The sequence below is a fragment of the Molothrus aeneus genome, chromosome 1 (genome assembly GCF_037042795.1).
Source record: "Molothrus aeneus isolate 106 chromosome 1, BPBGC_Maene_1.0, whole genome shotgun sequence".
NCBI classification, from domain to species: Eukaryota; Metazoa; Chordata; class Aves; order Passeriformes; family Icteridae; genus Molothrus; species Molothrus aeneus.
In genome coordinates, this window is record NC_089646.1 from 115,185,746 (window position 1) to 115,207,516 (window position 21,771).

General features: G+C 37.3%; 1 protein-coding gene across 2 annotated transcripts in view; it reads right to left on the bottom strand.

The window, feature by feature from the left end:
* Nucleotides 1-430: 430 nt before the first annotated feature.
* The window catches only part of NSMAF (neutral sphingomyelinase activation associated factor), a 38,731-nt gene continuing 17,390 nt past the window's right edge, over nt 431-21,771 (bottom strand). For both annotated transcript variants that reach the window (XM_066563386.1, XM_066563378.1), the window contains 21 exons: nt 20,542-20,613; nt 19,612-19,720; nt 17,383-17,559; nt 16,342-16,421; nt 14,892-14,982; nt 14,739-14,802; nt 14,567-14,618; nt 13,484-13,604; nt 13,081-13,212; nt 11,272-11,314; nt 10,670-10,833; nt 9,233-9,341; nt 7,818-7,876; nt 7,304-7,371; nt 5,637-5,704; nt 5,279-5,402; nt 4,456-4,539; nt 3,286-3,436; nt 2,796-2,898; nt 1,722-1,831; nt 431-782 (listed from right to left, as the gene is read on the bottom strand). In XM_066563386.1, coding sequence (XP_066419483.1) covers nt 688-782; nt 1,722-1,831; nt 2,796-2,898; nt 3,286-3,436; nt 4,456-4,539; nt 5,279-5,402; nt 5,637-5,704; nt 7,304-7,371; nt 7,818-7,876; nt 9,233-9,341; nt 10,670-10,833; nt 11,272-11,314; nt 13,081-13,212; nt 13,484-13,604; nt 14,567-14,618; nt 14,739-14,802; nt 14,892-14,982; nt 16,342-16,421; nt 17,383-17,559; nt 19,612-19,720; nt 20,542-20,613 — 2,076 coding nt within the window. In that variant the 3' untranslated portion in view covers nt 431-687. The remainder of the gene's footprint in view (nt 783-1,721; nt 1,832-2,795; nt 2,899-3,285; nt 3,437-4,455; nt 4,540-5,278; nt 5,403-5,636; nt 5,705-7,303; nt 7,372-7,817; nt 7,877-9,232; nt 9,342-10,669; nt 10,834-11,271; nt 11,315-13,080; nt 13,213-13,483; nt 13,605-14,566; nt 14,619-14,738; nt 14,803-14,891; nt 14,983-16,341; nt 16,422-17,382; nt 17,560-19,611; nt 19,721-20,541; nt 20,614-21,771) is intronic.

Genomic DNA, 21,771 nt, shown 5'->3' on the forward strand with positions numbered 1-21,771 from the left:
TCCAACTTCAGGCACAGGATTAGAGGAATATTTATCATCTCAACACATGTATGTGTATGTGTATCTGGTCCGTTAGAAGATCAATTTTATGCTTGTCTTCTTTTCAGACCAATACATTAGTGCTGGTTTTGAGTAAGAAAAAGCAAGAGAGAATTTGTTCTTACTGTGCTGTATGCCTTTGCAAATAGCCACAGCTAAGGACTGTCAGGAGCCCAGACTGGGGACAGCTGCTGCAGTGTTCAAAGCAGGATTTACAATCTCATGCATCTCCACTAAGAAGAAATGTTGACTGCACATGACAGACAGCATTAAGCTCCACACACCCTAAAAGGCTTAAATTAAGAATGCAAATGCTTCTTTCAAAGCAGTTTCAACAGCAAGCTATGATACATTCCATGTAAATCCAGCAATGACTGCAAGTTACGACCTCTTTAATTACAGAAAAATAAGTCTTTTATTTCATATCATTTTACACAAGCAATTTCAATATGATAGTCCATGAAAAACAAATGCATACTCTATGGAAGTTAAGAGCTCTCAGTGAAGTCAACATAACATAGAAAGTTGTGGTTGAACAAAGCTTCCTATCTGGTTGAACTTCAGCAGCCATCATTGCACAGATTTAAGTTCCTTTAAAAGGTTTGGTTTAAAATTAGAGTTCATTTAAATGACTGGAGGGAAAGGCACTTAATATTGCAGTTTCCAGAACATGATTTGTTTGTCTTCCCCTCCTGTAATAACACTGTTGCACTGTTCATTCATCCACATGGACATTACAGCACCTGGGAAACAAAATCACAAACAAGTAAATCCAAATGCAAGTAAGTGTGGTACTCGAGATGACAGAACAGATCTTTCTTTGAGAGAGTTTAGCATAGTCTGAGCATTGGATTACACTGACACCATATATGCTAAGAGGAATTTTAGTCAGGTCCTAGGTAGCTGCTCTTATTCATAGTAAGGATCTCATGCTCCATTCCCTCAGCTGACTTTTGGTACTAGAGGGACATCATTGCTATGTAGAATGCAGATGGCAACTATGGAAAGCATTCATGGAGAATGAGCTTTTTCACTGACATTTGGAATTTTCATGGTAAAAGTGTATTCACATCTTGTAGCATATGCCTCAGAAGCCCACTTCTGAAAAATCCCCAACTACAGAATGATCTCTCCACAGGTCAAGTTCCAGTGTAAAACTTACAGTAGGGAAGTTTGAAACAACTGTTCTTAGTTAAATAACCTTAAAAACTTGACTTACTAAAACTTAGGTAGTTTTTCCCCACACATCCTGGTTGCTGATAGATTATATAGATACATTTAATATGCCTATAAATCCCCATCCAAAACAAGGTTACTAGAGAACTTTACCTAACATTGTTAGACTCAGCCTGGACAGACTGTGGCAAAGAATACAGTAAAGTCTATACTATATTTGAGGGCCAAGAGGTAGAAAAATGTTGACTTTTGCAATGTTGTGGTAATTAGAAAAATTGAAAGTCATTTCCCTTTGGCCAGTCTTCTACAAAGCAATATTCCTCCATTCTAACTTGATTTCCTAGGAGGCTTACATGGACCTACTTCTAATTCTGGTGTTTCAGGTAAAGCTGACATCAGGAACAGCAAGCTGGGTGAGCAGATGACTCTCAAACTTTTCAGTACTAGAAGAGCTGGAAAATAGGAATCTCACATTCAGTTTGAGAATAGGAATAGTTCAGGCATACCTGTATGTCCTTTGATTCTTTCAGTAATTTTTCCTCCAAGAAGGTCCCAAACCAGTAATTCGCCAGACTGAGATCCTGATAAGATGGTATTTCCATCCCATTTGAAGCACCTGCAAGTAAATCTGAAATTAGTTCATGTCAGGCTTTTGCATGATGACAGCCAGACATTTCCAAACTAGGTCAAAAAAGAACTGGAAATAAATTATGAAACCAAAGGAAACTACTTTTTAACACAGTCTTTCTTGAAAGATTATTCCCAAATTATTTTAAAGATCCATGGCCCAGACTTGGTTCTGTGACTGCCCTAGACCCAGCCAGGCCTTCCCCTGGCAGAGTGTGAAACAATCCCGTAACAGAAGAGGGCCCAGTCAGCTATGCATGTGTGTGATATCCCAGTGCTCTCATGAGCCACCACTTTCACTTCTGCCACTTCATATTCCTGAAACCATCACTTAAAAAGCAAAGATGACTTTCAGGTAAATAACTAGTGAAAATATATGTGAACATGCATATATAATTATGTATACCCACTAAAAAAATGAAGTGTATTCCATGTATACCTGCTATATTTTTACTCTAGTAACTGAGTAAGCATTCCATCTGTTTATCTGATAAACCATAAATAACTGTATATTTTTCAGTTGGTGGAAAAAGGTGATTGGTCTTTGATTTTAAAAGCCAGTCTTTTTTTAAGACTATCAAAAAAAGAAAACATTGAAACAAAACCTCCACAACAAACCCTAAAAAATCAGTATTAGTGACAGAGATTATTTAAATAAGAAAACTCAACTCGTTAGACATTTCAGTAGCTCAGCTGCTGGAAGAGCTGGTTAGCTACAGCTGTCATCATCTTTAAGGGACCTGACAGTTGTTGAAAAGTTGTTTACTCAGAGAGCTGTTTGATTTTGCCCCAGTTTGGAAAGCTTGATCATAATGCTAGAATGCTAGAATGTCAGTCTTTTCACTCTAAAAAGTGATTCAATAAAACAAAGTTCCCAGTAGTCTGGCCCTTCCCACTCTGCTGTCACCAACCATCTCCACCCAGCTCCATAACCTGCTTATTCTCAGCATTACCTCTGTGGCTCTTCAGTGGTCACAGAAGATACAAGCATTCCAGTTTGTACATCTATTACTTTAAAACAACAGTCCTCCCCTGTGCTCAGTAGATGTCTGCTGTCTGTACAAAAGAAGGAAGCAAATAAAAGAAACAACAAGAAAAATCATGTTCAGACATTCAGTTCCAATTGTCAAAGCACTCTGTGATCAGCATGTTGGATGTGACGTTACCTGACCTACGTATCTATAAATAATTTACTGGAAATTAAGTCTCTAAGCAAGCAAAGATAAACAAGATTGGTTTAGAGTCTAGATCGCTGGTCTACAGCCTAGCATGGCCTTGTGTACAATTAAATTCTTTACAGAGGAGATGAGTGACAATCCAAAACATCTCACCATCCCCCTTAAAGCAGTAATTCCAATAAGAAAGATATATTATATGGTATTAAGAATAAGATTCCCTCTGAAACTCCCAACAGTGCACATTAAAAACTGAAATCCAACGTACCAGGACTAAAAGCAGCATGAAATACAGTCCCAGAATGATGTGGCAACTGATGCAACACTGTTGCTGTAGTAACATCCCAAACACTAATGGTACCCTCTTTGGTTCCAGATGCCAGGATGGTATTTGCAGCATTAAGATCCATTGTATTTACCTAGGAAGTTAAACATCCCATGACTCCTCCTCTTCTTTCATGTGAGCCATCTTGAGACAGGTTTTAAACATACACAAAACAAGCCCATTATCCCTAAGAGGACATTTTATTTATGAAAAGCTTTGAATTTAATTCTCAACATCCTTTATTAGGTACAAGTATGAAAAATCCAAACTATAAGAGGAAAAAATAGGTCACTTTAAAGACCTTTTAAAAAGCTTTTGCTTTGCAGAATCAGAAATGCTAAGTGACATTTCAGATTGCTTTTAGTACCAATATTCTCCATCTAACTGCTAGACTCTACCCTTAAGGGTAAAATTTTTAACTTTTAAAAAACTTCCTACCCATCAGCTGTTTCCAGTTCTCTTGGGTACAGTTCTTAAATGTTATCAGAACCATTTCAGTATTTGCCAACGTTGTGATCTATTAAAAAACTAACTCTTAGGAAGGTTTAGAACATAGTAATTTTAAATATCTTCACAGACTGATATTAGAGGCCATAAACAAAAGTATGCAGTTACACATTTCTGATGCATTGCACACAATGTGTTTGTATATTTACAGTGAAATTCACTAAGATATTTACCATGACAGCATGGTAAACAATTGAGGATTTCTTTTTCATTTGCTTGCCTTACATTAAGAGGAAACTGTAACAATCAAAACACTTGAAAAAAGATTAATCTGTTTTTAAAAGCAAAGAGGCAAACATAACCACCCAATCTTTCCTGCCCCCCATAGGAATTCTGTCCATTCAAGTTGAGCAAGACAAATTAAGAAACCTCTGTTTACACTGGTGCTTCAGTCCCAAGAAATGGACCTTTCAACCCAGGAAGCCTGGGAACACTGGTGCAGAACCATCAGACAGTGAAAACCCCAAACAAAACAAAAAGGCCCTACACACATATCCCAAAATACACCCCTCAGCCCCTAACCCAATCTTTGTGCTTTACCACTAGATCATGATTTAAATCATCAATTAATTTTCTTGTTCTCAGACACTGCATCAACATACTTACACTGACATCATGTTCTAAGTGTGCAAGCAGTTCAAAGTGGTGTTTTTTATTGCTCAAGGTCTCTCCAGGAACACAGTGCCACACCTACAACACAGATAGTTAAGTTTGTTCAAGGAAGCAGTAATATAACCCCAGATGAGTTCCTTCAGTGCTGAACTCTCACATTACAAGGGGGGGCTGCTTGTGTTCACTGTGGGCCTTGCCTACATGGCAGAGTACAGCAATGGCACCTGAACTCCTTTACCCTAAGCACAGCCACATGGTGAACACAAGTCTGCTCTCTCCAGATGGCCTACAGAGCCTACCTAAGAGCGGGTATATCACTGCACTAAATGTGTACTTACCAAAACAATCATACACAGCAGGCTTCAGGAAAGTTTTTCCTGTCTCTAGCTTCCAAATTATCTTTCCACCTAACTGTAGGCATGCTCTTTAGATTAGCAAGTTTCTGCTTCTCTTAGCTGAAGAATGTAAACTACAAAATTATTAAAAACATTTTAGAAATCTATTCCACCCAAGAAACAGAATTGCCAAAGTCACAAAACATTCCAGTTTCTCCAACAAATACAGTTTGTCTTCAGAATCCTCATTTTTTACAGTAAGTTATAATGAATGAAATTTCCCCAAAAAAAACACTTTAGCTTTGAAACAGTTGAGCTAAAGCTAAATGAAGAATAAGCTCTGGAAATAAACTTACTGTGATACTAGCCTGGTTATTCCTCTAGTACAACAGGTACAAACATCTCAAAGCATTTGGCAGGCTGAGTATTACAAACTGCTGGCTGTAAATAGTCATGCAACTCTAACAGTCCCATCTACAAACCTTCACAGTGGAATCCCAAGATGCAGAAAATAAGCGCCCATCACGCCAACAGATCTTACTGACTGCATCATCATGGCCCAACAGGACATCTTGCTGTCTTCCAAATGCAATTGAATAAAAATATCTAACAGAGAAAGGTTATAAAATCATTACATTTTGTAAAACTTAAGGGTTTTTCTTTTAAATAAAGTAACTTTGTTTCTGTGGTTTCTAACAGAAATCTAGTGGGAAAAAACAGAAATACAGACACTGTGTTTTTAAAATGTGATGGTTTTCTGTATCATTATCTAAAACCATAAACATAGCAACCAAGGCACTCCATGAAATTCAATAAAGTCAACAGGAAGTAAATACACACATATGATTGTCCCATGAAGAACTTATGACAGTGGTATCTCCTGGTAAGATTAAACAAGATGATAAAGCCTGCAAGAAAGAAAAAAAAATACTCAATTTCTTACCCCAAATCCAGTTCAAGTACATTAACGTGCTTTTGGAGAACAAGAAGCATTTTAATCTTCTATAAAAATAACATGCAGATGTTATATGAACACTGATCAAGAAAAACCTTAGAGGCTGGACACTGAACATCAAGAATACTTAATCTCTATTAAATAAAGGTAGCAAAAACATTCAGAAATACATGCAGAACTGATAAATCTTTTCAAATAAACTGGTATTTCAAGTACATGTATGTAATTCCTCACTCAGAAGTAAGTGGGTCAGCTCTTCATCTTGTAAGCTGCTCTAAATTCTAGACACAAATAGCTAACAGAAACTAAAAATGCAGATTCTTCTGATGTTTGTTCTCCATCACAGGTACTTATCAGCTCAGGTCTTTCAAAGAAGAAATACAACTGTCTGATTCCTACTACTCTCAACAAGAAACATTATTTACAGGTACCTGCTCAGTTACATTACAGTCACTAGGAATGGCAAGGAAAAAAACAACAATCAGCCCAGTGCTTCTACCTGCTGTCATTACTGGTCATGTTTTAGGTCTGTCTGAAAAACAATAAGCTGCTGGACTGTAACACCACTCCTTTTAGCATTGCTTGAAGTGTTTAGGTCAGCACTAAAACTACAGGGGAAAAGAATAAGAGTATACGAAGCCTCCTCATGAAAAACAGACTTTTGGCTTAGGAGTCAAAGAGCTCCCTTTTCACAGTGCCAAGAGGCAATGTTCCCAAATTTCCCTTTGCTGAAGATTAGGAATTGATGTATATAGATTCACCTGCTCATGTGCCCCATGGCAGACCATAGGGTCTTGATCCTGCAACTTACTTGGGGATCAGTCAGAGCATGTTATGGCTTCTGTCTGGGCAACACATTTGCCATTCTTGTTCCCCCTAGAGATGGTGATAGAGAGAAAACTGATGTATCTTGGTGTCTTGCACCAATAAAAGACTGAATATGGCAACTGGGAGTGTATTTTTATAACCCAGGTCTGGCCTCAGTGCTCAAGCACAGAAAATCAAATTCAGAATCCCTTTCCCAGCTCTTTAAGGAGCAGGGGGAAAGTGTTGTTCACAAGTTGCTGAGATCATTGCTCATGGAAGAAGGATGGCTCATTTTCACCCAGCACATTCCACTCCCTGTGCTTGGTTTTTCTCTGCTGGCTGACTCATAGGCTTCAAACACTTGGGTGCAGTAAGGCAATGCTGGTGTGAGCATGTGGTGGAATTTAAACTTTGAAATTCTGGTCCCAATGGCAGTTCAAGGTTGCTCAGGAAGATATCCCTGCTCATGCCAGACTGTCTACCACAAGCTCTTCCCTGGATAGCAGGGCAACTCAGAACAGAGACAGTGTAACCATTTAATGCTTCTTCCCCATATTTGCAGAATGTGCTCTGTCTCTCTGGTGGCCTGAGAGAGTCTCAATTCACTCTGCTAAATTATTCACACACAATACAACTGAGTAGGCAGGGGAAAGAAAAGATGCATTGATGGATGCTAAGAGCCATCTAACTGAGCAGCTTTCAGAAGATTCCCAAACATCTCATTCTTATTTTGACAGCAGCCTACCATGTTTGAAAAGGACACACTTCTCTGGATGGTTTTCGAGTCTCTGGAAAACATCTTCAAAGTTGAATCTGGGGATAAGGGACAAAATAGAAAATAAAAAGACTATTTTATCTAGAAGCTAATAATTTTGCTCCTGCTTGAATATCTTAGTATGAAAAGCAGACACAGGTTTCTCATAGTCTCTGAAAAACTCTTTATAAGGCTTGTGACTTGGGCCTGGAACTACCCAGTTTTGTACCAGTTACAGATGGACTACCACATGCTCATCAAAGTGTAAGAGAACTCTGGTATGTAAATGGACAAACTTCCATTATTGTTATCACTGAAATTATCTCCCTAGCCTAGATAATATTGAAATGCTTGACTCAAAATCATCTAAAACTGAGCAAATTGATATAGTTAAGCTATTCAATTACATCAGATATATATTTCAGTTTCATGCCATTTTGTTAAAAAAACAACATTAACCTGCATTTACCCTGCAGGTTGTGGTAAATACCTGTGCAATACTTACCCTGGGATGTAGTGAAAACAGAAGACCCATTGCAAGTGACTGCTATTCCAGTAATTGCCCTGTTTAATACAAGTAAGCTTGTGGGTGACTTCATAGATTTTGAAACTGAACCACCATACTGTAAATAGACTACAGCTGAAATCTGTTATTTGAGCTCTGTAAGAGCTAAGACATTCAAGGAGATTAAAAACACTACAGTGGTGTGTTATCTGCCTAGAGACAAAAATATACCTTGACATAAAATGTGAAACACCAGGACAGGATCCCTATAGTGTTCTGTAAGAACTCCATCTTCATCAGAAGGGACTTGCCCGTCTGAGAAGATAAATGGTTTCACATTTAGTTTTTCCAATTCTGGATTAGCTACAAATAATCAGGAAGCTGCCTACAAGCAGATACTGAAAACCTCAAGTGTCGGGAATTGGAACTTGCACATTTTTTTCTCTTTTAATTTGACACTGGCAAAGTCACTATAGGAAGAAATTTAGACAAAGCTTATGTCAGGGAATTAGGAAGCACAGAGCATACTGCACAGCCAAAGTTCTGTTACACAGCTCTGCGTCTCATTATTTCTCAGCAGTCTTCAGGAAAAAAAAGTAATAAAAATAATCTGAAGCTGAAATTTGAGTCTCTTTTCAGGATCAAGATTTTTTTAATGCTAACAATCTGGTAACAGATTTCTCACTACAAATATTACCTTGTTTAAGGGACAGGATAATGTTTTCCTAGATTCAATTACAGTCACCAAGAAAGTAGCTGGATTCAAGGTAGTAAGAAATCCTCCTAACCAGCCCAGTCACTAGGACAAGAGATGGGGGCAAAGGAAAACCTGTTCTTTAACACATAGCTGACGTTGTTCATTATTAGGTATTTTCAAAGTTCACCTGAAAAGAGCCCCTACTGACCCTTGAATCCCTAGGAATCCACCAGAACAGCGGTTTGGTACCCAGATAAACTAAAAACCTATAGCTGGAGACTTGGCAAACTGCTCATGCAGCAACAGCTTGAGGTGTACAGTGGAACAACTTAAGTGTTTAACCTTTCAAATCTGATGGGATGAAGTTGTGTGCTCCTGACATTATAAAAAAAAAATAAATTGGAGTCTTTATCTGGCTGCTATTATCAGTTTTAGAGAAGAGTAATCAATATCTGCTTCAGGTACTAAAATGATAATGAACTTATATAGATCTAGAGCTAAGGAAAAACAATAGCAAAAATCAAGCTGACAAATACCTTCTCTGGATTCATAACCCATCATATACTCAAGTTCATCTTGCATAATCAAATCACTAAGTCATCTCCAAAAGAAAAAGTATTTACCTTAAACCCTAACCCATCATTCAGATTGACACACAGATTTCCCCCCCCCCTCCCAATTCAGTGGAAGAATTTTGACTGGAAAGAATAGTACCTACTCTTTGTGAATTTTACACTGTGTATCTAATTTTAGTTTGGCAATATTGTTCCAGGCAAGTGTTATACTTTCTTCTGTCAAATCTTCAAATGATTCTTCATTTGGAGAAACTGCAATAAAATGCCACAATAAAGTTCCATCACAAATAGAAAATAAAAAGACATATTTCAAATACCTAGGTAGCTGACATAAATATGAAATTACAGAAATCATGCAGAGCTTCAGGAATAAGATTGTTAGACTAATCCAAAGGAAATGGAAAACAAACAAACAAAAAATGGAAACCTAAAAACTCTGCAGCAATGTTTTGATGTCCTTTGAAATGTCAAGGCCTTTCCAGATGGAAAAGAGCTAGAGAAGCCATTTGCTGCTACAATGAAGTATATGCTTTTATTATTCTATTGCATTATGTTAAGAGTGTCACAACTTCATTTCACTTTTGCAAAAGTTAAGGGATTAAAAATGCAACGAAATTGAGATAATTAGATGTCAATTATAAAATGGTCAAACTCAAGAGAAAACATTGATGAATGAAATAATGACTTAGGCAGCAAATCTATTTAATACATGACCATTACTATCACCACATACATCTCTCAAAGCTTCTCTTGCCATTGGATGCTACAGGTTGCCATGCTAAGTAGCACTCATTGTCACTCCTCTGCTTCAAAGTGAAGGCCATCAAATGGTAAGTGAATTGAAGACAATCAAATGAGAAAGATCTTTCCAAGTGATACCTGGGCTGAATCTTCAGCCCAATTTAGAGTTAAATCACTATATAATTTATGAAGACAATAGCATCTTAGGTTTGGAGAAGTGGTTTAAGTCCTGCCTTGAATGGCAACTGTAATGCCTGCGAGGGCATTACAATCCTTTTTTAGAAGAAAGTTACTCAATCAACTCTGTCCCTACAGTATAGGGGGAATATATGGGGAAAAATATGTCCTTTCAGATTTTCATTCAAGTCATGGAAAAGGAGAAAAAATTCAGATGCTTAATTTAAGTTCTTAAGGTTTACTTTGATCAAGCTAATTAACTAATTACCCTCCTAAGACATTCCTGTTAAAAAACCAAACAGATCTTTGCATCATTTAGAATGCCTGCAGATAGGGCCATTGAAACTGCTGTCACATCAGCTTGAATTTAAAGTGCCAGGAAAGGCCAGGGATGATCGCCCTCCCACAGCTTCAGAAGCAGAGGTGCAACAGTTCCAGAGGAGACCACTGGAACAGAAGGCAAAATACAGGGCAACAGCTGTATATTGAAATTTGAAACTGATCTGGTTTTGTTTTTCTTTAAGATTTAGTTCATGGATTTATCTTGAGTTGGCTTACAGGGAAAGTAGCCAAGAGAGTTGTATAATGAGATCCTGTGGGAGAAAGAAACTACTCAAAATTACAAATCTTTCACATTGTTAGTTTATCTATTAAACATTTACCTGGAGACTCAGCTATGGAAGTGCTGTGACTAGATGTTCGAGACAAGCTTTTCAATTTCTGAATTTTCCTTTGAGGATGAGGGGTTGTAAACAACTGTTTTGGCGTCTGTCCAAACTCCAGGATTTGTGTCAGCAGAGCTACTTTTTCATTGGGGTCCATAATACTTTACAAAGCAAGATATATAATTAAGCCATGGAGGCAAGTAGTTTTTTCCCCTCCCCTTCCCCAAAAGCATGGAACTGTGTGTGCAGTTACTACAGCACTGCAGGCCATCACATATTCTTACAGAACTGACTTACTGAAGATTTACAATCACAACAGCTTCATAACTTTGTTTATGTAAAATAACAATATTCTCAATGACTGAAAAAGTGAAGCACTTCCAGAAAAGTCAGACTGAAGAAATGCTTAAGAAACAGTCTTTCAAATGCAAGCTAAAACTGAGAATATGGTGCTGGTTCTCTGCATATTTGGGAGTATAAAATGGAAGAGCAACACCATTCATGTACAGAGCCCTTTTACAGCTGGCAGAGAACCTGGAGAGATACTGAGAAACTTAGCTAACTGCTTTAACAAAAACATTCAGATTCTTGTTAATTACCTGTTTAAATCCACTCCTCCTTCATAAGTTAATGGGTGAAACACTGGAAAAAAAAGTTTATTTGTACAATGTAGATATACAAGGCTCATTTTGTTTGTCTTCCTACAAACAGAGCTGCATTTTTACTCACAAAAAAATAAGCTATTTCAGCAGGCATTAGTTTGAGGTCTTACATTTTAATCCTGTTTTTTTACCTGAAAAAACTTAGGACTTCCAAGAGATTTTCAGAAAGTTTCAGAAAGAATTAGTACTTTCATAGAGGAAGGACTGCTTACTCAAGCTTCATTAAATACCTACCCCCAGTAAATAAATATATAAACAGATAAATAAGAAAGCAAGCACAGTTACATAACTGGATCTTTGGTTAATTTTCAGACAGGGAACAGAAAGTAATAAAGAATGATCAGAAAGATCAGTGTATTCACCTTTCCAGGTGAATTGCCGTGACGCAAATGACTTTGAGACCTCTGCTTAAGAATATTTACTTTGACCAAAGTTCATTCATACCCAAATCCCTTCTGACTCTCTTATCTACTTAAAAGTCTGCAATTCATTATGCTAATAAAAATCCATACTGCATCAGAAGCAGCACATTATGCATAAAAAGTGCTCTCATTAGTGGTCTCTTTTGAGAGGTAAAAATATAGATGCCATAATTTATATGCTGATTTACTGTATTTAAAGTCTGTGGTCCATTGTAATTGACACTTATCCTCACAGTATGACTGAATGCCAAACCCTACAGCTCTAAAATATAGCCAATCATATGTTAAGGACACGTAGAGAAAGTATACTGGAAAGAAATTAACAGCAGGAAAACAACCCGATCCGCCCCCAACCAAACAGCAAAAAAACCCCAAAACCAAACAAACCCCAGCAAAACAATCCTTGCTATCTCAACTATCTTTCCCTGGAATTAGAAATTAGAAACTATCTTTCCCTGGAATTAGTGCCAAGTATCAAAATGTTGCTTATTCCTACTCTCACCACTGTTGTAGGAAGGTTTTCTTTCTAAACTTATTACATCTTTAAATGCAAACTATCTCAACATTTCCTGCTACTAGAAGTCCTTCAAAAGGATCAGGGCTTTTGGAATAAACGCCCTAAAAATCTGATCTGCTACTCTTGTTTTAAAGAGGGCACTTTCTTATTGGGTAGTAACATACACAGCTAAAATACCAGACTGATGAATAAGTTAATCATTGCTAATACTATTAGGTGTAAATAATCACATTTACACAGCAGTAACATAACATCCCCCTTTGTAAGGGCCCATAGTGGCTAGATCCATGTTCAGAGTAAGGTTGCAAACAGCGAAATGTCTCACATGCAGTTATGTGTATGTGTACAAGGACGAACCAACACACACTTTTTCCTTCATTCTTGCTCCAAAGACCTGGAGCCCATCAGCCCATTCTTTCCCTTGCCAATTCTCTCAGGAGGAGGGGGACATTGTATTGAAATTCTCCCACTGAAATTACAGTGGAGGAAGGCTAAATACATGTTTATCTGGAGACCCTGCAGGCTTCCATTTTTAATTGGGAAACACTAATTCCATAATATATTGCCACACCATGATGTGCAAGCAATTCCCAGCAATGCTACAGAATCATCTTGTCCACCCTCTGAAGCACATCTTCAAAGATGCAAATCACCATGAAGGCAATACTGCCTTCATAAGGATCAAGCATTCAAAGCACAGTTATGAACACTCAAAACAAAATAAGCATTACAGATATGTTGTGATTTACCATTCCTGCCTAATTGAAGCATCCTCTATTTTTGCTAGTTCTATAAATGTGTATTTACCATTGTGAGCTGCAACTGCTTCACTTCCTTTCTGCTTGTAGCCAAATATGATGTCAATCCATTCATGAAGATGTTCTGATACATAAGGACTTTCTAAAGCCTCTTGGCACTTCTGAAGAAAGTCATCAGGACCTGATGAGATAAAGGTTAATTAAAGGAGAAAATATCCCTTTCAGTATTGGCATCCATCTCTCTTCCTCCTCATTCTTAAAAAGCCAACAAAACAAAACACCCTACACTAAATGTCAATTTTCTTATAAAAAATTAAAAGCACCTATTAATTATGTTGTGCTTTATAGAAAGAGTTCACTTAGAAGAAACCAGAATGAACATTTTTGAGGAAGAACAATGATTCCAGCAATCTTGAATTAGTTAACAATATAAGAAGTTTGACTATTATTACCTGATGCCCAGGGTGGAAGCTCTACATCTTCAACCATCTTTCCACCTTGCCTTTTTCCCAAGTCCAACTTCAAACTATTTACTAGAAAACTAGAATCATTTTCATAAAATTCTGGAATCAACTGGAATTTTAAAAAACAAACAAACAAAAAAAAAAAACAACCAAGTTTTGATATTAGTTTAGCTTTCATCACTTAAACATATCCAGTGGAAAGAAAGTTATTAAAGTTCATATGTCAAGCCCTAAAGTTGGGCAGGCTTTCCAGGTTTTACCTACAAGACAGTTCTCTGAGCCAAACTGCTAAATTCAAAGTGGCACACATTTTAACAAGTAATGTGTGACATATGAATCCATAACATCTATGAGTATCTTCAGAACTCTTATTGCATAGCTACGTTCTCATTTTTAAGATATCAAGTAAGAGTCAAGACTAAAATCTAGAATAAAACTAAAATTATGACAAATTTCAGAGGTTAAATCAATTATTTAAATATCACCATATCTAACCATTAACTCTAGATTATTTTTTTAAAAGCATCACTGTGTTAATGTTTCTTTGATAAAGGAGTTTAACAGTATTTACTATGTGACAGTTTATTCTTCTCAACACATTCTACAAGTTAAGGTTTCTCAGGGCTCAAAACCCCAAGATACTACTTTACAGTTTCTTCCACAGTTTCTTCATTCTCTGGATGAAGCATTGCAATATAGCCAATCCTTACAACATTCCAGCAGACAATATATAAAATTGTCATTTCAGCCTTAATCTACGCTCTGGTAATTCCCATGTATTTCCATTAACATTCACATTGATACTTCTGTTAAACTAAAAGCCAGAAATCAGGCACAGATGAGCAAACATGGAGTTGATATGGGATTAATATACAGTTAATAAAGGACTCATAAAATGCAGTCAACCAGCCTTACAAAACAACCAAAAAACCAAACCCATACAACTGAAAAGCAGAAACAACAATGAAAAACAACCTAACACACTCCAACCAAACACTCTCAAATCAACAGTACATGAGAAAGTTAAGCACAGATGAGAAGACTTGAATAATTTTCCAGCCATTTATTTACCTCTTTGAAATCTGTTGCACCATCCAAACAGTTTTTCCAGGTTTCTGCAATGCTAGATAAGACAGATCAATCACACATTTGTTAAAAAAAATAAAATTTAAGGCTTTGCACTCCCCATTGATGCATATTTGAAAACAAAACCAGCCTAGTTATAGACAAAATGTAAACAAACCTGTTGAACATTCTGTCAGCATGATCAAACTTTCCATTCTGCAGACAGAGCATGTATTCTGGAGCTAAGGAGAAGGAAAAACAGCATCAGCTTGCTCCAAACCTTGTCTGCTTTGGAGGTGTCTGCTCAGAGAGCATATAAAAGGTGCCTTACCAACTCTAACGAGATAAAACAAAACATAACCCGGAGAAGAATAATGGCTTCCATACATGAACTTGGGCTCTGGCATTTCCTGGTAACGTTTCTGCAGCATAGAAAGAAGAAAGAAACGTCTGTTTCAAATCAGCACTGCTGCTTTCCCTCAATTCTGAATACATACACACCGTTTCTTTTTAAAGGCACAGATTAGGACCACCCACCCTCAATTTTACTTCCAATGATAAAATAAACATTTAAGTTCTAATATCCATGCAGCTTTAATCAGAGCAGTAAATCAATATGGCAAAATAGCTGTCATAACTGATCATCCAGAACTATAGCGTTTTTTTCCTCTCTCACTTTAGCACATAACTGCAGTGACTCAAATTCAAAGAAGTGCAAACAAAGAATTGCTTCCTTTTTGTCTTTCACATAAAGGTTCATGAGAGTACGGAAGAACATAGTGACTTCCATCAACCTGGGAGATTCCTTCCTGTCTGAAGCTCCCATGCATTACTCTAAAATGTAACATAATGCAAACAGAATGACTTTTACTGCAGTAAGCATGAAGCTAATAACAGTTTGAGGGAAGTCAGATCTTAGAAGGGAGACTTTATTTACTGTTACTGTAAACACAATATTGTTCATATTCTCTTGCCTTCCACAATCTTAGGAAACTATATGATTTTGAAATATTTTTATCTTTTTTTTATAAATATAATGGAGTTATTCTGGCAGTATTTTTTTCTTATGTTCCATAAATTATTTTGCAATAATTAACTTTCCATAGAAGACAATAATTTTACACAAATAATTTAAAGCCAAATAACTGAGGACCTTCTAAGTCTCTAAGCTTGTTTGACAGCTTATGAAAGGAAAGCCTGCCTACCTTGAGAAATAGAAAAACTATTATAAATATATAGAATTTTCAAGTTAGTGCTCTGACCTCCATGGATCCAAATTTCCTCCCTTTAAAGTTCTCTCCCTCAAATTCAGTATTTTTCTTAAATGGAAATACTTAAGATTTCTACCACTTTTTCTTATTTCTTTCAAACATGTGTTTTACATTACATACTTAAATCCATGGGTTTTGAAGTTTCATAAATTCATGTATGTTTATAGCATCTCAGTGCCACCATATATACATTAACTGGATTTTGGGATATTATTTTAAAAGTAAGGCAAAATTTTCAAAAGTATATACATATGAAAAGGTAGTAAGAGAGAGGAAATGGATTCAAATAATTTTAAATTAGTACTGACAAAACCAGTTCTGATTAAATTAAGCTGGAAAATAAATGTGGAATGGTTATAGGTATGTTTGCTTCTGTTAAAGTTTATAGCTAACTTTTGATAGAATAACTCCTAAGACATAATTCCCAAAGCTTGCTGGACAAAGCTCCTTTTATTGCCAATATGTACAAGGCACAAAATGTTCAGCATATGAATACCAAGATATACATACCACAAGTCTATCCAGCCTTTCCTTATTCAGGGCACCAATTGGTTTACTAAGGTCACGAAATGTTTCAGGCTTTGTCAGATCTTTAAAAAAAAACCAAACCAAATGCTTGGTTATAGACTCCAAGCATTCTACTAGACTTTAATGTACTCTAATCAATATTTAAAAACAAACCAAAAACCCCCCAGCCTATCCAAGCAGCAACAAAGCAAACAAAAGCCAACACAGAACCCCTCCAGTAGTTTTTTCCCTCCCTACTAACTGCAATCCCATAAAGTCTTACTGTAAATAGCTGCTCATCTTCCTTCCAAGTACGTATAATCTCAAACCTCTTGCTGAAGAACTAATAGTTAATCTATGGGGCACTTATTACAAGTAATACCATCTAATCAAGGTACTGCTACCAAAGGCACAAAAGCAGCTGGTACCATCTTCTTCTACTCACTAGCCACTCTGTCAGGCTACAGTTAAGTCCCACCATACAATCGGATTGAAGTATTTGAGCAGGTGCTGATGAGTACCACAAGATTCCCCTATTCTGGTTCTTGCAGAGGGACACAATCTTCAAAAGGACAAAATCCCAACACAAACTGCACTAAGACCCTTAATCAAGGAGCCTATTCAGGCACAAGCCTTGTCAGCCTCTTGCATTCAATCTGCAATGCTAAGAATCATAAAAGAACACCTGGATTCTACACATCTCAGTGCATCTAACTTGTTAAAAAAAAAAAAGTAATTTTACTGCTTCTTTTCTATTTATAAGAATCACAGTGTCTTTGAATGCTCAGTACTGCTGATCTGCAAAGCAAGCAAGCAGATGTTTGGTACATACTCTGTATCTGAGGAGTGCAATACTTAACAGAAAAAGGTGAGGTATTTTGTCCCCTAAGCTAAAGGGGAAGGGTAAGGCCACAAGAAAACACCCAAGACCACTAATGCCAGGCTCATTTTGATGTAACATGAAGTCTATGCAATGTAAATGCTCCCCCCCCCACAGTTCAGGTTGGTCATGATGCACTAACATGCTTTTTCATATACACATACCTAACACTGAACTAGAGTAGTCTGCTATGATCCAAGGAAATACAGGATACTGGGAGAGATCGTTGCAGCTTCTATCAGCCAGATTGTTGAGATGGAGAAGATACTGGTAATTTGATATATGTCCTCGCTGCCACTGCAACACATAACTTTCAGCTGTGTGCTCTGCAATATGATTTTCTGAAATAAAATAAAACAAAACATTAAGAGTTGGGAGGTTTGGAGTTTAGCCCCCAAGTTATACTGCGATTAACATGATGCAAGAGACTGTAAAACAATTAAGGGCACAGTTTCTTAAAAGAACAAGTCAGAATTAACTGGCAACTTTGTGTTGCCATAGCTACCATACTCCACGCATTTTTTAATATCTCTGCACGTGGGTCTCAATTGCATTTGGCCAAAAAAAAAAATCATAAAGAAGGAGTGCTGAAACCAAACACAGTAAGAATGGATGAATATTTACATAGGAATGGAAAAATATTTGCAGACCATGAACATCTCTCAGCAAGCTGGTAACCTTTAGGATTTCAAATTTCTAGAAGCAGTTCTGCTTGAGTCAAGAAAAAAGTTAAATATATTTTCCTACTGTAACCAAGGACACCCACTATCAGTAACTTGTGGAAAGAAGTCATGTATGTACATGAACAGGATTTAATTTCACATCCACTGAAACAGAGTAGAGGAAAAGAAAATTGGCCCAAACTCAAAAAACTAAGAATTATGCACCTAGAGTTCACTTTGAAGTATAGGCAGGAGCTCAGTACATTCAAACTGCACTACCCTGCTTATTAGCTGTAATGTCAAGGTATGCTGCTGGAAAACTGGGTTATGTATTTACTTTTAAACTTTCTTCCATTGATTCTGTATACAGCACCTGGGCAAGTGCCTGAAATAGAACTGAAGGACTGCATCCATGGCATGATGGAAAGAAAGAAACTTGGATTAGATTATGGCAAGCCTCTATTTTAGCCTCTATTTCAGCATAGGATGGAAAGACATTTTCCCATCTTTCCTTCACTGGAAAGACATAGTCCAATCTTTCCTTCACTTTAGGACTTTAAATTCTAGTAAAGTAAAAAACATTAGCACATTCAAAGAGAGGCTCTTCTGCTGCCAGAGAGATACCGAGGTGCTAAAAACACTTCTAGGGAAAGGGCTCACCATTTTTTAATTCTAAGCTCCAACATCACCAGCATTTTCATCTACATCTTGAAATTTCACCTTAGAAAATTATCCAGAAAAAGTCTGAAGCAGGGTAACAGCATGCAAGTATTTTAACAACAGAGAAAATTATATCAGAATCTATTTCCTTTCCAAAGAAAAATATAAAATACTAAAACAGTTCTAAAATAAAGTTATCATTCCTTTGTGGCCTTTCCATTTTTCTTTGTGAAGCAGGAGGGAAATGTCAACTGATATTTAGGCGAATTCATTGAAACAGAACCAGAGTCCTGGTACAATAATAAAATAGCACAAAATTTACATAAACATTTTCAATATTGGCAGTAAATATATATTTCAATGTTTCAAATTACAGAGAAACTCAGCCTTTTTCTCCCTTTTTTTTCCAGAACACACATGTTTTAGGAAGTTTCTGTTTACAATCTGCAAAAAAATAACCATCACTTTCTAGGAATTAATGTATACAAGATTTAATAGAAATGAGAACTCAACTGTTTCAGAACTGTAATTTTCATCAACCACTCCTAAGACTGAGAAAATTTCAGGTACTTTTGTGTAGACTGGAAATCCACCAGGAAGTTTCTCAATAAGGTCTTAACTGAGTCCTAGGGGGATCCACACACAAGCTAGTCTATATCTTTTCAGCAAAACACAATTTAGCTGAGTGGATCTTATTTATCCCTTACTTTGAAGATAGTGTTTTGTGGGTTTGTTTGTTTCATTTGTTTGATTTTTGGTTTGGTTTGGTTTTTTTTTTGAAGGGGGCAAAGGGGGCTGTTAAATGACAGTGTATATCAAGTTGCAAATTAAAAAAATTAGTTTTGCCTCAATAATGCCTCCTCAGCTTTCACACTCAGCTCTTCAAACACAACCAAACTGGTGCCATTTCACAACATTCATTCTGATCTTTGCTCACTTCTATTAAAACTTGTTACAGCCTATATATCTGTATATTTTTCTCATTCTTCCCACACACCAATAGAGCAAAATCCAGGCAAATTTCCCTTCCCAAGCTACTACAGACTACATTAATAAATAAATACTCCAAACCTATATATTTTGCAATAAGGCGATAGACCTCATCTCGATCCTGACAGTTGTAGAATTTCAAGTAGATGTCAGAACATAGATCATTTTCTGTGCAAAATACTTCAAGTCCCTGAAATGTTAAAGTGGGGGGAAACAAATGAGAGCAATTATTAACAAGCTGTAGTACTTGTAGTTTTTAACAGAATGTTCTATTTACTAATAAGCCTTATGACTCTATACTAGGTAGCAGCTTTGCCCACAAAATCTAACATACTAAATTTTCTATTTCCAGTCATGAGAGCACTCAGTTTACACTGAGCCAGTAGGTAGGTTGTCTCTGTCTGGATTGATTAAGCCTAGTAATAGACATTTAATTCTTTGCATTATTCCATTCACTTAGGTAAAAAAAAAATGTATATTTGGTTTAAATGTGTTTTGAGACAAAAAAATTCTACAAGATTGAAATTTCAGTGCTACCACTGAAAGCACACAACTGAGGCTTCACTGCAGAGCTCTTGACATTCCTCAGTCATGTACAGCAGGAATCATCACTCCACATTAGTCTCAATATGAAGCAGTGACAAAACTTTCTCCATGAATCAATCCAGAGAAAATACACCAAGAGAGAGAAATTCATTCTGTCCCGTGATAGGTGCTTGAGATAAGTGGAATTAATTGCTCCCTAACGGTACTCCCTTCTCCTATGCTGACTGCTTATGAAAGAAGTTTTTCATCCTTGTCAGAATTCATTCTGTTTTCATCTTTTTGACAGCACAGGAAAAGGAAACACTTAAAAAAACCGGAAAGGATCATTGAGTACTGTTCACTATTTAATACAGAGTTTTTAAGAACACATGGCTTTTACCTAATGATGCAGACTGTTACAGCTGGTCTGTTTAAGAAACCATATATACAGCAAGACAATAAAATAAAATAAATACTTGAGCTTACCAGTGGCATCAGCCCATGTCTTCTTTTATAGATGCGACGCACATTTTGCAGTGTAATTTGTACAACTGGTTTCTGTGGAGGGGGAAGAAAAGATGGAGACATTCTAGTAGGTTTATGTTCTTCTACCTAACCCTCCTCAGAAAATCTGAAGTTTTTCTTGACTACAGATATTAGCAATATGAAAATAATACCCATCCATGTTATTGTAGCAGTGGAATAGTGATGCTAAGCAGTTATGTTAGAAAGAGGAAGCTTGTCTTTGCTGTTGGTTTTTGCCTGAGCAGCAGAGCAGTTTAGGAATAGGTAAGCAGCAGCGCATTATCCCGGGTCAGTCCCCAGTAGCAGTGCTCATGCACCAGAGAAGCAGAACAGGACGAACTCTATCCAAGGGAAGCCACTGGGCTGCCGGGCAAACCGTGCCAAGGGTGCCACCTGGCGGGTGGAACCAGAATGGCACCGTTATCCCCCTGAAACTCCTCTCCCTTGCTTGGACTTCCAGCACAGCCGAATCACAGAGTAATTCAGGTAGGAAGGGACCTTTAAAGGCTGCCTAGTCCAACCCCACTGCATTGAGCAGGGACATCTTTAACTAGACCAGGTTACTCTGAGTGTGGTCCCACCTAACCTTGAGTATTTCCAGGGATGGAGCATCCAGCACCTCTCTGGACAACCTGTGCCAGTGTTTTACCACCCCCATTGTAAAAACCTTTTTTTCCCTCTACTTAGTTTAAATCTAGCCTGTTCTAGTTTAAAACTATTAACCTTGGCCTATAGCAAAAGGCCCTGCTATAAAGTCTGTCCCCCAAATTCCTGCTCCTTTGTCAAACATGTTTTCTCCAATCCCCTTTTCCCTTCTCTGTACTAGCTCCAAACATTCCTTCCTCTTGTCACAGACATGATCTTTCTAATTCAGTGTTCCTTTCAGAGCACTCAGAGCTTTCTCTTTATTTTCCCTGTGTCTGAGTCCCCAGACTCTACTGAATCTTCTGCTTGTCTTTTCCTTGTCCTTAGGGCATTCAAATCAGGCAGATTGCTTTCTTTCCCCACAGGGTACCATTGGATGAGAGCACTATAGGAATGCTCCAGCCCTCAGCCCTGGGGAGGGAACTGGCAGTTCAGCATTGGGATTAGAGGATGGATCTAGCTTGGTACATCACCCCTGGCCAGACTGCGCTCCACCAGCCTACAGGCCCAGTCATAGCCAGCTGGAGCAGCACCAGGGCTGCTGAT